This window comes from Tursiops truncatus, chromosome 11 (assembly GCF_011762595.2).
Source record: "Tursiops truncatus isolate mTurTru1 chromosome 11, mTurTru1.mat.Y, whole genome shotgun sequence".
Classification (NCBI taxonomy): domain Eukaryota; kingdom Metazoa; phylum Chordata; class Mammalia; order Artiodactyla; family Delphinidae; genus Tursiops; species Tursiops truncatus.
Window position 1 is genome coordinate 4,059,310 of NC_047044.1, and position 14,075 is coordinate 4,073,384.

Sequence of the window (14,075 nt, forward strand, 5' to 3'; positions counted from 1 at the left end):
ATGAATACAGTGCTTGTTTCGCTGACTGAGCCTCAAGCATTTTAAATCTAACAGCCCCAACGAGACCGTATACTCTAATTCAGCAGGTCGGGGCCACAGCCTGGGCTCGCCTCAGGGGCCTCTGGTGTGTGCTCCCAGCTGAGACACCACAAAGGCCCCCCAGGAATCTCCAGTGCAGTCCCTCATCTGAACCACAGAACACAGAAAATGTCCTGACTGTCTTCTCGGTACTCACAGGATGGTGTGTAGCACCATTCCAGGTGCAGGGGGAGAAGTTAATTCGTTATACATCCCTGTTGAGAAAAGCGTATCTTTTCAATCCTATTATTCTGTCAACGTTCCACTCTGAACAAAGAATTATCTCTCATTGCCCCAAACGAGTCAACAGGGAACCCAGCGGCCTCTACTCAGCCGCAGAACTCTGAGCGCTCCTGCCAAGACCCCATCCCCTCCTCCCGCCCCTGAGCAAAGACAAGCAAGCAGACTCAGCAGTTCCCACAGTGAGCTCCACCGGAACCGGCCAACCCACGAGGTCCACGGCAGCACACCACCTCCTCTTGGCTGACAGAGCCATCTGCTGTCTACAGTGTCAACAGAGACGGCGTCTTACAGACAGGCTTCAGTAAGTGTTTGATATTAGTAGAGTTTTCCATTCCAACACTGTTCCAGTACTGATTCTGGTGGGTGTTAAGAATAGAGAACTCACAAGATTCAGTTTTTGTCCTTGAAGAATACATATTCTAGCAGAAAAGCAAATTATCATGATAAACGTGCAGATGAGGATGCAAAGAACTTTGCCTGGGAAAGTCAGGAGAGCCAACAGAAAGCAGGCAGTATCTGAAAAGGGCCAACAGAGCACAAGTGTGTATTCACCAGAAGGAGAGGGGGTAGTCAGGACATTTCGGGCAGAGAAAAGGACACACACAAAAGCATGAAGCCAAAGGGGAAGCCTGGAAAACTGACAGGAGTTCTGTGCGGCTACAGTGTGGTGACTGGGGGAGAATGAGAAGGAGCTGGAAATGAAGCTACGTTTAAAAAGGGCCTTGAACACCACACCATGGAGTCTAACTGCATCCTGTAACGAGCTACATACGCCACTAAATGGCAGGGCAAGACCCATGCAGGCAGTTCAGTAGATGACAGAGGAGAAGGGAAAAACAAAAATTAGAACAATCAGTATTGTTCACAGCAGTATCATTCACAGTAGCTGAAAGGTGGAGCAACCCCGCTGTTCATCGATGGACGACTAGACAGGCAAAATGTGACGTATGTCAATACCTACGGTGGAATATTATTCAGCCTCAGGAAGGAAGGGAATGCTGACACGTGCTATGACATGGACTAACCTTAAGGACGCTGTGCTAAGTGAAATACGCCAGTCATGAAAGGACAAATACTGTGTGACTCCACCTACGTGAGGTACAGCTGACCCTTGAACAACATGGATTTGAACTGTGTGGGTCCATGTGTACGTGGAATGTTTTCAATAAACAGGCACTACAGTACTACATGATCTGCCGTTGGCTGAATCCGAGGGCACAGAGGACCCTCGGATGCGGAGGTCGACTGTAAGTTACACTCGGGTTTCTGACGCTGGTGTTCAGTGCCTCTGAGCCCTGCATTGTTCAAGCATCAACTGTACTTAGGGGAGTCGAGTTCACAGAGACAGAAAGTAGAATGGTGGTTGCCAGGGGCTGGGGGAGGGGGAAATGGGGGTAGTTGTTTAATGGGTATAGTTTCCATTTTACAAGATGAAAAGTTCTGGAGATTGGTTGCACAACAATGTGAATACACTTAAACTACTGAACTGTACGTTTAAAAAGGGTACGATGGTAAATTCTATATTATGTGTATATTATCACAGTTTTTAAACAGGCTGTAGCCAAAGTCCAGTCAAAGGTGACATGTAAACCAGAGCTGTGACAAGCAAGTGAATTCACAACATACTAAGGTGATATACTCGGTAAGGCTTACTGACCAGTGTAAAGCGGCAAGTGGAGGAGGAGGTGGGGATAACTCTGAGGTTTCCAACCCAGTAGGTGATGTTACATTAATGAATATACTAGATAAAACTTTTCATGAGTAAGAAAAATTCATTCGTCTACACAAGCTTTCATTCAAAAACTTTTTTTAGCGCTTGTTACGTGCCACACAGTGGCTAGGAAATGTGGACACCACAGAATAAAAAAGACCAAATCCTGGCCCTCACAGAGCTGACAATCTAACACTGGTGTCATACAATGGCAAGCAGGTATGTGACGTGATACAATGTGTAACAGACGACGTGATGAAACAAAAGCACTTCTCCTGTGGAAGAAAAATAGAGGACGGGGAAGAGGTGGCAGCTGAGTAAGGAATTTGTATGAAGTAGGAAAGCCGTGGCTACAAGTTCTGTATAAATCAAAATGGACAATGTTTAGTTTGCCATCCTCATTTTGTTAGGAAACAGGTCGGTTAACAATAGATCATTTGACAGGAATATGGAAAATATAGACTTGAATATTAAACTGTGTATTCTCTTGCATTCAGACATTCCTTACTGCAAAGCAATTTACTAATTTATAGCACTATTCTTCATATTACTTATTTTAATTCTTTTTCTGCAAGAGAAGTAGGCATATGACAGTGGTGGCAGGGGGTACTGGATTTATAAGTATGGCATTTAAACTGACTTTAAAAGCACAAACTTTTCCTTTTTGTTAAAGATATTAAAGAAGGAAAAAACACTACTTAACAAGACTACAAAGGAGTGCATAAAGATTAACTGTTGGAACCCAAATGTACAGAAAGAATTTCAAAACCACAGCAATTATCAAAATTGTGACTACAATCAAAAGATTAACATTTTTTACGGTTTTTGATCATTAGATCTGTGCCTTCTGAGTAAGTTTTATTTTCCTAAGGCAACATTTCCAATCAGGTTAGGAAAAACATACACTCTTGGAATGGACCGAGTACTAGGAATCATTTTATTCAATCCTCTAATTTTACATGTCAAGAAACTGAATCCAAACAAGGTGAAAGACCTGGCTAAGGTCACATAAAGAGTCACTATGACAACAAAGCACAGAGCCAAGGTACTAAGGTCTCTGGGCTCAGAGGGCACTGCTCTTCCCCTACTCGGCCAGTGAAGGTCACAGAGAGGTACTGATTTTCTTTCAGTCTAAAGTATCTACTGGAAAACTATAAACCTAGCAGAATGTATCCCAAATCATGACAGCAGGGATGTGAACAAATGAGCACATTTCACCTATACAGCTGTAATACGCAGCTGCATGATTTACTTTTATAAAATCGAGGGACAAGCATAACATTTTGTTCTTAACATTTTTTAATATGGTTTTACTGAATAATGGCGCCAACCTGGATTCTGCAACCCTACGTAAATCACTGCCTGTTGTGGCTGCGCTGTAATGTTAACCAACCAATTTAAAACCATTACTGACACAGAAACATGTATTTAGAGATTTTGTGCCAACTACGAAACCACACAGCTTTTCAGTCATGTGTACAGAGTCCTCGATATGGAATGCTACATACTCAAAACCACACTGGGTTTTGGGGTTACCTTTCTTGATTGCTCATTTTGGCATACATGACTTTAACCAATTCCGGGCTTTTCAGAAAATGGTCTGTAATAATCAAGAACCTAAGAAAAAAGGAGGGAAAGGTTTGGTTACTACAAACATAGTAAAATAGACACGGCCTTATCTACTTTATAGGCATATCTTATACATAAAAGTACTCCTGTTTATTGAATTTTTGATTAGCTGTAATCTTCAAATGTTTTAGAGGTTCACATACTATTTTTCTATTAGCAGCTAAAAGAGAATGAAAACCCTCAAAATATTTTTCTCCGATTTTACTTCTGAAAAATGTGTTGAAATGATTCAAATTTATTCAACTGGAGGAAAGGGCCTACTATAGTTTTTATCTAAGTTGAGAAAGAAAAATACTTCACTATAGCTCAAACAATAATATGAAATTTAGCTACAAGTTCAGGTATAATAAAACATATTAAATTGTTTTAGTCAGAAACTTAGTGCTAAAATTAACCAGAGAAATAGACATGTCATACTTTTTATTTAAACATACGCCAACAACACAGTAATGAATACTGGCTTGATTATCTACTCCTTAAGAGCTCTCAAGTTACCAAGAAAACATCCTCACTGTCAAGCAATGCACTCATCGAAACTTAGAGATCAACTTGGGAAACCCTTGAGGCAAAGATTACAAGCATATTTCTTCAAAGTACCACTGTGACACCTAAAAAGATTGAATAGTACTATTAATTAATTCTGAATCATATTTACCAGAGGGCATCTGAAGACTTACGAACTAAAGAATATACTATTCATAACCAAGGTTATGAATAAGCATGACAGTAAAGCGTTTATATTGACAAACACGGTTTATTTAATCACTTCTTAATAAATAACAGAACAAAAGTATGCCTTTAAGTACGGTAGCCAAATGAGGCATGTTAACTACCACGACACAGCGTCACTTCACACAAACACAAAACCTAAACACATGTTGTTTCTTCCACAACCTTTCAAATAAGTGACCAGCACTGATGTAAATATTTCCAACAATAATGGGTAATATTCAAAATTCTCAATTTTCACGTCAATTTAGGTAGGTCATCAAACAGCGACAACAGAAGTTCATGCACATCATGCCGGGTTTACAAAACTGGGACCCTAAAGCTCATGCATAATTCACCTACTTGGAGCTCAAGACACTTTCCCACAAGAACAGTCATTCAAAAACACATGTGCCAAATACTGTGTGCGAGGGGCTAGGTCCCAAGCCATAACTCCAAACTCCAAGGGTGGAGAAAGACACACGCATAGAGAGATAATTAGAGAAGAATGTCTTAGGTGCAGCACACAGGCACGCGTCACGGATTACAGAAACAACAAAGTTTATCTAACTAGAGGGCTGCAGGGAAGAGGGGCGATGGATGGGACAGGAGAATCAGGAGTTCGGTGAATCCCTAGTTGCAGAGGGAAGGGAGAGCATTTAAATTAGAGGTGACACAAAAGGACTTGAAAAGACTGCTCGAAGGAAACAGGAGCAGTGTACTAAGGGAATTATAAACAATAAAATACTACCAGGGTTTAAAGAGGGACTCGGGACCTAACACTTATGTCCTTGAATGTTATTGCAAACAGCCCTCAGCCTACAGAACTGTCAGTTGAAGGGAGCTTCACCAAGCTTTGAGTTTATTAAGACTGAGGTGACAACCACGCCTTCTTTCGCGATACTGGTCATTAGTGCTCTCTTTCTTTTTTCTTAATCAATTTTGTTGATTCTTTTAAAGAGTCAACTTTGCCTCTGTTAATCCTTTCTATTTTTTTCTGTTTTCCATGTTATTGACTTGTGTCCTTTTATTTTCTTCTTTCTACTGAGGATTTACTGTACTCTTCTCTTTCTATCTTCATAAAGTAGAACCTTAAGTCCCTGATTTCAGACCTACTTTTCTGACATAAACACTTAAAGCTATAAATTACCCTCCCAACCCTGCTTTAGCTTTATCCCACACATTTTATGCTTTCATTATCCTTCAGTTCCAAAGATTTTCTAATTTGCCTTGTGATTTCCTTTGTGACAAATCAATTATTTAGATGTGCTAATTTCCAAAACTTTAGAATTTTTCTAGATCATCTTGCTATGGTTTTCTAGGCTAATTGTGGTCAGGGAACATATTCCGTATGTTTCCAATCCTTTTCATATATTCATTGAGACTTTTTATAGCCCAGACTATGGTCTATCTTAGTGAATATAATGCAGACAGTTGAAAAGAAAGTAAATTTTCCAAGTGTTGAGAAAATGTTCTATAAAACCAGACTCACGTGAAGGTGGCTACCTATCTCAGTACTACTGAGATCATCTGCATCTATACTGATGCTCGTCTACTTCTATCAGTGGCTAAAAAGTGAGTGTTAAAATCTCCAACTATCACTTCCAATTCCAGGCATAACAGATGAACAATTGACCTCCTACCTTAAACAACTACAAAAGTAGACAAAACATATGAAACACTTTTCAGACAAGAAACAACAAACCCAACTCAATCAGGTTGTGCAAATAAAAGGCACTTTGGAGAATTTCCTCCTAAACAAACAAAATACCCTAAAAAATGCATGGTAACTGTATTCTGATCAATATTTTTATAAAATCCTTATGGCCTAATTAGCAGATTGAGACACACTCAGTGAAGGACAGAGTTATTCTACATGCTGGAATGTGTGGTGAAGAAGTGGAACTTGAATTGAAAACGTTTTCCACACACAGGGGTGGTCAAGGGTGCAGGGAATGGGGCAGAGACAAAGGAAAGATCCACTACGGTGCTGTCGCTGTGACCACCAGCATTACCTGGAGCTAAATGAAAGTAGGTCCATATACTGGGACCTTTATACCAAGATAAATTCCAAGCAGATCAAACACTTAAACATCAAAACTGAAATGATACAGTACTGGAAGAAAACCTAAGTGGAGAAAAGGCCTTTATAGCTATTATCAAAAATCTTAAGACATTAAAAAAGACCGGCAATTTCATCTACTAAAATATCAAAAACTTTACATGAAGAAAAGTGCCAGAAGCAAAGTCAAAGACAAAAAAGGGAGAAAAAAAATTTGGATTTTATTTCATACAAAGGACTAATATCCTTAATTTAAAGAATATTCCTACATATATAGAAAAGACTGCCATCCTAATAGAAAAATGGGTGAAGAAAATGAGAATGTACATAAAAGAAAATTAGACTCCTCAATATATAAAATGATGCTCAACCTCATAACAAGAAAAATACAAAATAAAACTACACAATGATACTATTTTAAACCTTGGCAGAACTGGCAAATCCAAAATTTTGATAGCACACTCTGTTAGCAATGATAAAGGAAACCAGGTACTACTCTCAAAATTTGCCAAGGGAAGTATATACTAGTATAACATCTATGAAGGACAACTTGGAAGTGTCTGTCAAAATTATAAAAGCACATTCTCTGCGAGTAACTGCGAATCGTGAATTTATCCTACAATCATACTTGCCCATATGCAGGATGACATACGTGTCAACAAGGCCGCAGGACAGCTCCACTCAGATGTAGAGAAGGCACCTCAAACTTAACACAGTCAAAACGAACTCCTGATGTCCCCTAGCCCCACCCCAAACTGTTCCACCCACCTCACTCAAACGAGCCAAAAACCCAGCTCCCACCCTTGCCTTCCTCTCTCCCACCTCACCCCCAAAATCGAATCCATAATAAGCCTCACCAGCTCCGCCTGCAGAGCACACGCAATCTATTCATCTCTCTTCATCCCACTGCGACGACCCTCATCTAAGCCACCCTGGCCTCCTGACAACTACAACTGCCTCCTAACAGGCAGCCCAGCCTCCATTCCTCCCTCTCCCCTCCCCACAGCTCAACCTCAGTCCAGCAATCAGAGGGAGCCTTTGAAACACAGATCAGGGACTTCCCTGGTGGCTCAGTGGTTAAGAATCCGTCTGCCAGCGCAGGGCACATGGATTCAAGCCCTGGTCAGGGAAGATCCCACATACTGCAGAGCAACTAAGCCCGTGCGCCACAACTACCGAGCCTGAGCTCTAGAGCCCGCGAGCCACAACTACTGAGCCCGTGCGCCACAACTACTGAAGCCCACGCGCCTACAGCCCGTGCTCCGTAGCAAGAGAAGCCACCGCAATGAGACACCTGCGCACCGCAACAAAGACCCAACGCAGCCAAAAATAAATAAGTATGTATAACTAACTAACTAACTAACTAACACAGACCAGGTCGTTCCATACACTGCTTAAAACTCCCCAATCGCCTCTCATGGCAAGGAGTAAAACGATCGCCTTTTCCTGGTTCACAAAGCCCCACATCACTGGCCTCCAGGTACCCCTTCACCCACTACACTGTCCAAACCCCGGTCTCCCTAGTCCTGTGACAGAGGCCTCTGCCTTGGGGTCTTTGCATCCTGTGTATTCACTGCTGGGACTGTTCTTCCCAATCTGTCTCCACCTTTACCCACAGATCTTCCAATGACTGGCTACCCAGTTCTCGGTTCAAATGTCACCAACTCGGGAAAGGTTTCCTTGACCTCCAAATTTTAAAGTAGCACAAAGTTACTCTGCGTCACCTCACCTCACCAGAGTACTTAATCAAGATTCAGGGGCTTCCCTGGTGGCACAGTGGTTGAGAGTCCGCCTGCCAATGCAGGGGACACGGGTTCGTGCCCCGGTCCGGGAAGATCCCACGTGCCCCGGAGCGGCTAGGCCCATAAGCCATGGCCCCTGAGCCTGCGCGTCCAGAGCCTGTGCTCCGCAACAGGAGAGGCCACAACAGTGAGAGGCCCGCTTATGGCAAAAAAAGAAAAAAAAAAAAAGATTCAACATGGGAATTCCCTGGCGGTCCAGTGGTTAGGACCCCGTGCTTCTACTGCAGGGGTCCCGCATGCCATGGCCCCCCCAAAAAAAAAAAAAAAAAATCTAACATTGATTCTTGTTTTTTCCACTGTCTGTCTTCCGTACCAATCATGTTTGTATTACTACTAATAAAATACTAGCTAATACTATACAGCGTTTACTATAAGTCAAGTACCATTCTAAGGGACAGCTCAGTACACATTCTGTGTATTTTTCTTCCAATTTATCTGATATTTGTTATACATTTATTTGGGGTTTTAGGTTCATTATCTGTCTCTCACTAAAACGTAACGTCTTATTAATTTTGAATCTCCAGTGCCATGAACAGTACCTGGTACACTTCAAGAACTCCATCAATAATTACTGAATTAATTAATTAATGTTTGAAGCAAGCATCTGCATGTTTTCTGAATTTCCTAGAAGTCTGCACAAAGCAGGAATAGTTTCTAATCCACGGGTTTTCCAAGATAAAAGCAAATCAGATCCCTCATGAAAAGGGCAATTAGTCTTTGCAGAGAAACCAGAGCCCCTTGTCTTGTGACACGGCGGGCAGTGCTCTCAGCAATGTCTCACGGTGGGCCCTCAATAAGATAGAGCAAAGCCACTTGGGCACTACTCCTCAGTGTAAGCCAGGCCCCAAACCAGGGAAGTACAGACAGGCAGCTCCCGGATGTGCAGGATCAACCCAGGAAAAACTCTGGGTACCCACAGAGGTGCAGATGGACTATTCATTTTCCAGGTAAATCTCCTAAGCATTCCTTTGCACTTTTGAGTTATTCAGGTAAGTACTGATTGGCAATGACGTCAAGCTTGTGCTCACCAGGTAACCAGTCAAATGAGTACTGACTGGCAATGACGTCAAGCTTGTGCTCACCAGGTAACCAGTCAAATGCAAAACCATATGCTTTAAAAGTCACCAGAACTGAATACTGGCTCGTTCGCTTTAACCAAATATAATTAAAAAGGTAAAGTCATCAGAGCAAAGGGCAAGAATGACATCTTAAGGTACTGCCATTCAAGCTCCGACAGGTAGACAGCAAGACAGGCAGTGTCGCTACCCAACAGTCCTTGTGCCAAACCAACCATTCCAGTGAGTTTGTAACCATGTCCACATGCCTTTAAAATAACATATGGGACACGAAATTCAGAAGTCTGGAAACTTCTAACCTAAGTCAATTCTTTCATTTTAGAAATAAGGAAGAAGAGGCCCACAGAAGTTCAGTGCCTTAGTTAAGGTTCCTCATTCACCTAAAAATCAAAACAAATGCTCAGTTTCCTGACTTCTGTGGTGCCTCTTGGGATGCTCCCCAGGTACTTCTGCTCCGGCAGCCTCTCTGGAAAGAAGTTCGGGTGAACTTAAACCTTGAGCTAGGGTCTGGTTCTTCATGCTGCTTTCAGGTCAAACCAATGAGGAGTAAAACCCATTCATTCAACAAATAGTAAACATCTACCAGTGAGTAAAGATAGCAGCATTTTTACTTTGGCACTGTTTAAAGGATAAGAACTGTCTCTCACAGTTTACAATACAGGCAGAAGAAAAGCGTTCTGACTGGACACCCATACAGACAACTGGAATTCTTTGCTACACCACCTTATGGCGTAACATTGAGTGTATAATCCTGGTGGCAAATAGTATTAGATACACAAGGCAATGATGACGGAATGCCAGTGACAGGGAGATTTTTTTCTTGCAACTCAAAAATGTTCATTTAAATGGCTGTCAATTATGCATGAGTTTTTATATGTTAGTTGCTGGGACTGTTTTTCTAAATATAATATACTTTCCATTCCAGGGGCTGCACGAAGTTACAAGCAAATTCTCAACTTTCACTCAGAATTCATTGTGTTGACTTTCTTACCCTATATCTGCTCAAGGGAAGAACCAAAGATAAAGACCTTTATAACAAGAAGAGTCGCAGTCACGTTTAATATTTTCTAAGCTATAAACTTTAAATTTGTAATTAAATTCTTTTGCAGAATTACTATTTCTGTAAATGCAGAAATTTTGTGGTAATATTTTATGAGGGAGGTGGGGTCCCACTAATCAGAAACATAAAATGCCACAAAGACATTTAGGGCCTGTAAGTAATACTCCAGCTTTATGGAAAATAGAACAAATTATCTTGGGAGAGGATCAAAAATATACTCCATCCAAAGCAGAAGTCAGAATAGAAAGGACATCAGAGAAGCACATATTTATTTACAAACAAGAAAGGCTAGAAACGGGATCTTTTCCTAGTTTTTCAACATATGTTAAGCTTAAACTTACTGTTCAATTGTTATAATTCAAACTTTTACTTAAAACCTCTACCAGGAAAGCGATGTCAGGATGTTTAAGCAGCCACATTTCTAACAAGATACTCACGGCCATTCCGATTCAGGCTGCTTCTGGTGAGCTTCTATGACATCAATCGCAATATTGAGGTTTTCTTCCAGCTCCTTCATTCTTTCAGAATTAAGGGATGTGAACAAAATCATTGATGAGTAGGCAACAATTTTTTTGTCTGGATGATTTAAGCAAGACCTTCCAAATAAAGAAAGCAGGGTGTTAGCCCAACTTAGCAGCATGATAAAACATGATTATAACTCATAAATAGTAATAATCCCATTAACAAGTTCAGTATATACGATATTTTTAAGGATTTAATGAAGAATTACAACACTTTTAAACAAGTACATAATTTATGGCAAAAACAGCAAATTGAAAATTAGTCACGACACAGAGAACCCAATACAAAAGCGGCAGTTCACTTATGAATCAGAGGCAGAAAGCAAATAGCATCTGATTAAAGAAAAAGGTAAAATGATTACATTTGTAAAGCATTAAAATGTTCATTCTTGTTAGAAAAAATCAAAAGGCGTAAGATGATACTTCAATGACTACAGACATTTCTTTAACAGTCTGAGGGACAGAATGTTTAAGGGAAAGATGATATATTGGCAAGAAATAAAATTTGGAGTCAAAAGCCTCCGTGTAACTCCCGGTTCACCCACCTATCAGCTATGTGATCTTAGAAAGGTCACTAATTTATCAATTTTCAATTACATTATGGGTTATGCACTATGGCAGGATTTTTTTTCTTTCATTTAAACTTCATAATACTCTTCTGGAGGAGGTTTTATCCTTTATTATAGATGAAGAATGTGTTGACTTTACTTGCCCAAAGGCACAAAGCCAGTACCTGCCAAAGCTGAATTCAAATTTGGTTGTATCTGTCTCACAAACACATATAGAGTGAAGTCACGTAACCTCTTTCGGTGTGTCTCCTGACATAAACGTGGAATATAATAACGAGACCTCCCTGGCCTGTCTCAGAGGGCTTCCGTGAGGATCAGATTTGATAACGAATGTAAAACCACCACGTAACTGCCAAGTAAACGCCTCTGACGGCCGTGTTCAGGGCCTCTCCTCTGTGTCCCTGACACCTGGATTCACCTGTGTTATTAATACATCAGTTCTTACACTACAACATGCTTATAGCATGGGCTTTGGGGGAGTGGTGAACATATCTAAGTTACCCTTATTCTACTCCTCTAGCTCAGAACCTGGCAGAGATGAGGTATTCAAAATGTTTGAAAGGAATGAATTCTCAAAAATAAGTAATTTTTATTTCTACAGCTTGAATTCCACAATTCTTTCCTTCCAACCTAAGCTCAATTATTATTAACCGTAAAGATTTTATGCCTTCAACTCTAATTATCTGCAGGAATTTGAGAACCGGTTACAGGCTCAGTGAGCTAGGGATAACATTAGCGTTTATCTGATCCTTACACCATACAGATGAGCCCAGAAAACCTATACAACCAGGGAAGGCAGCACAGAACTTAGGCAGCTGGTATTTAAAGAGTGTAGGCTTTGGATCCAGAGGGCAGCATGGGGTTCCGGTTCCAGCTACGCCATTTACCAGTGATAAGTGTCAGTTCCCTCATTTGTCCAAATGGGGACAGTACCACTTGCCCCACAGGGCAAAGGGTAAAGGACGGGAAATATACAGAAAAGACCCAGCTCTGGACATTCAAACGACAGCTGCTCTGCTGCTTATATTGTTGCCACCACCAAAGTTACCCCATTGGTTGGCAACAGAACCTGGATTAGAAGCCAGGCCTCCTGCCCCAGGATGGGGCCTTTCCTATTACCTATCCTTCCTCCATCACCTGCTCACCTTTCATCTCCATGCTCCATTTCTTATGAACACAGCTGGTCAAAACACAGTAGCAAATCACCAGGGAAAGTACACCATAAATCAATCTACATAAACAGATTGGTTATCCACATCTTATACTTCTCCATACCTACCAAAACATATAGCATTGTGCCGAGCATATAAGAAATGCTCAATTAATAAACACATGATTAATTCATTGCCCATGCTTCAATATTTTATGGCTTTTTTCTTATAAAAAATGTGTCCTTAACAGCATTCCTTACTTTAACCAAAACTTTTATTTACTTAAAGTAAAAACTGACATACAATGAAGGGCATAAACCTTACGTGTACAGCCCAATGAGATGTGTATATACCTACGTGACCACCACGCAGATCAAGATACAGAAGTCTACCTCGTGCCCTCTCCCAGCCAGTACTAAACCCGCCACTACCCACCAAGAGCACCTGCTGTCCTGAGTTCTGTTACCAAAGGTTAGTTTCTCCTGTTTGGGAATTGATATAACCACAATCTTTTCAGAAGTCAGAAAAACTCTATCAATATACTCACAAAAAGAGTTCTGGGAAAGCATGCATCCAAACAATAGACTGGGAATCTTCATTCCGTGAGGCAATATTGCCTAAAAACTGCAGACCACAGCGAAAAGCTGAGGATTTATAAAGGCAAAAAAGATACATGATTAAAAGAATTTTTCAAAACACCAAATAAATACATCTTAGTTAGAAATACTCCACGTTATTAAACAGGAAGTTTGTTTGCTTCTTTTAACTATAAAAGTCTCTCACCACAATGAAACTTTGGGTATGACGTTAGTATTAAAATGCCTTACCAAAACAATGTACTTATACAAAATTAATTAACTTCTTTAAAACCTTGTAACTGTAGACACAAATATACCTGTAATCACATTAAATATCATTGGAATATGTGTTCCAATTGAAAGACAGTTGCTCTTAGACTGGATCTTTTAAAATCTAACAATAGACAATTTAAAACAAGACATGTAAAATATAAGGCTATCGAAGCATTGAAAGTTAAAGAATGGTGAAAAGATATACGAGGCAAATACCAGCCTACAAAGGGAGTCATACAACCACTTAAAACCAGACATAATAAACTTTAAGGCAAAAAGTATTATTGGAAATTTTTTTAAAGTCATTTCAGAATTACTTAATTCACAGAAAGGTATAATTTTAAATTGGAATCACCTAATAACATGGTCTCAAATATATATTAAAGAAAAACTGACAAAAGTATAGAGGGAAGAGAAAAACCCACAATTAAATTCGGCAATGATAATATACCTTTCCAGTAAATTATAAAATAAGCAGACAAAACAATCAGCATATTTAGAAGATTTAAGTAAGATTTAATAACAACCTAGTGGACACATTTAGACTATTTCACCAAATAAAACCGCAGAATACTGGACAAAATCCAGAATGCTGACAACAAATGCAGGTGAGG

The 14,075-nt window shown here is 40.3% G+C and overlaps 1 protein-coding gene across 3 annotated transcripts in view; it reads right to left on the reverse strand.

Annotated features, from left to right (window-relative positions):
• Positions 1 to 14,075, reverse strand: part of ATXN10 (ataxin 10) — a 151,637-nt gene that overhangs the window by 102,398 nt on the left and 35,164 nt on the right. For 2 of the 3 annotated variants that reach the window (XM_019944606.3, XM_019944614.3), the window contains exons 4-6: positions 13,158 to 13,254; positions 10,807 to 10,965; positions 3,569 to 3,649 (exon numbers count right to left, since the gene is read on the reverse strand). In XM_019944606.3, the coding sequence (XP_019800165.1) occupies positions 3,569 to 3,649; positions 10,807 to 10,965; positions 13,158 to 13,254 (337 nt within the window). The remainder of the gene's footprint in view (positions 1 to 3,568; positions 3,650 to 10,806; positions 10,966 to 13,157; positions 13,255 to 14,075) is intronic. The other variant, XM_073788075.1, reaches the window with a different exon arrangement.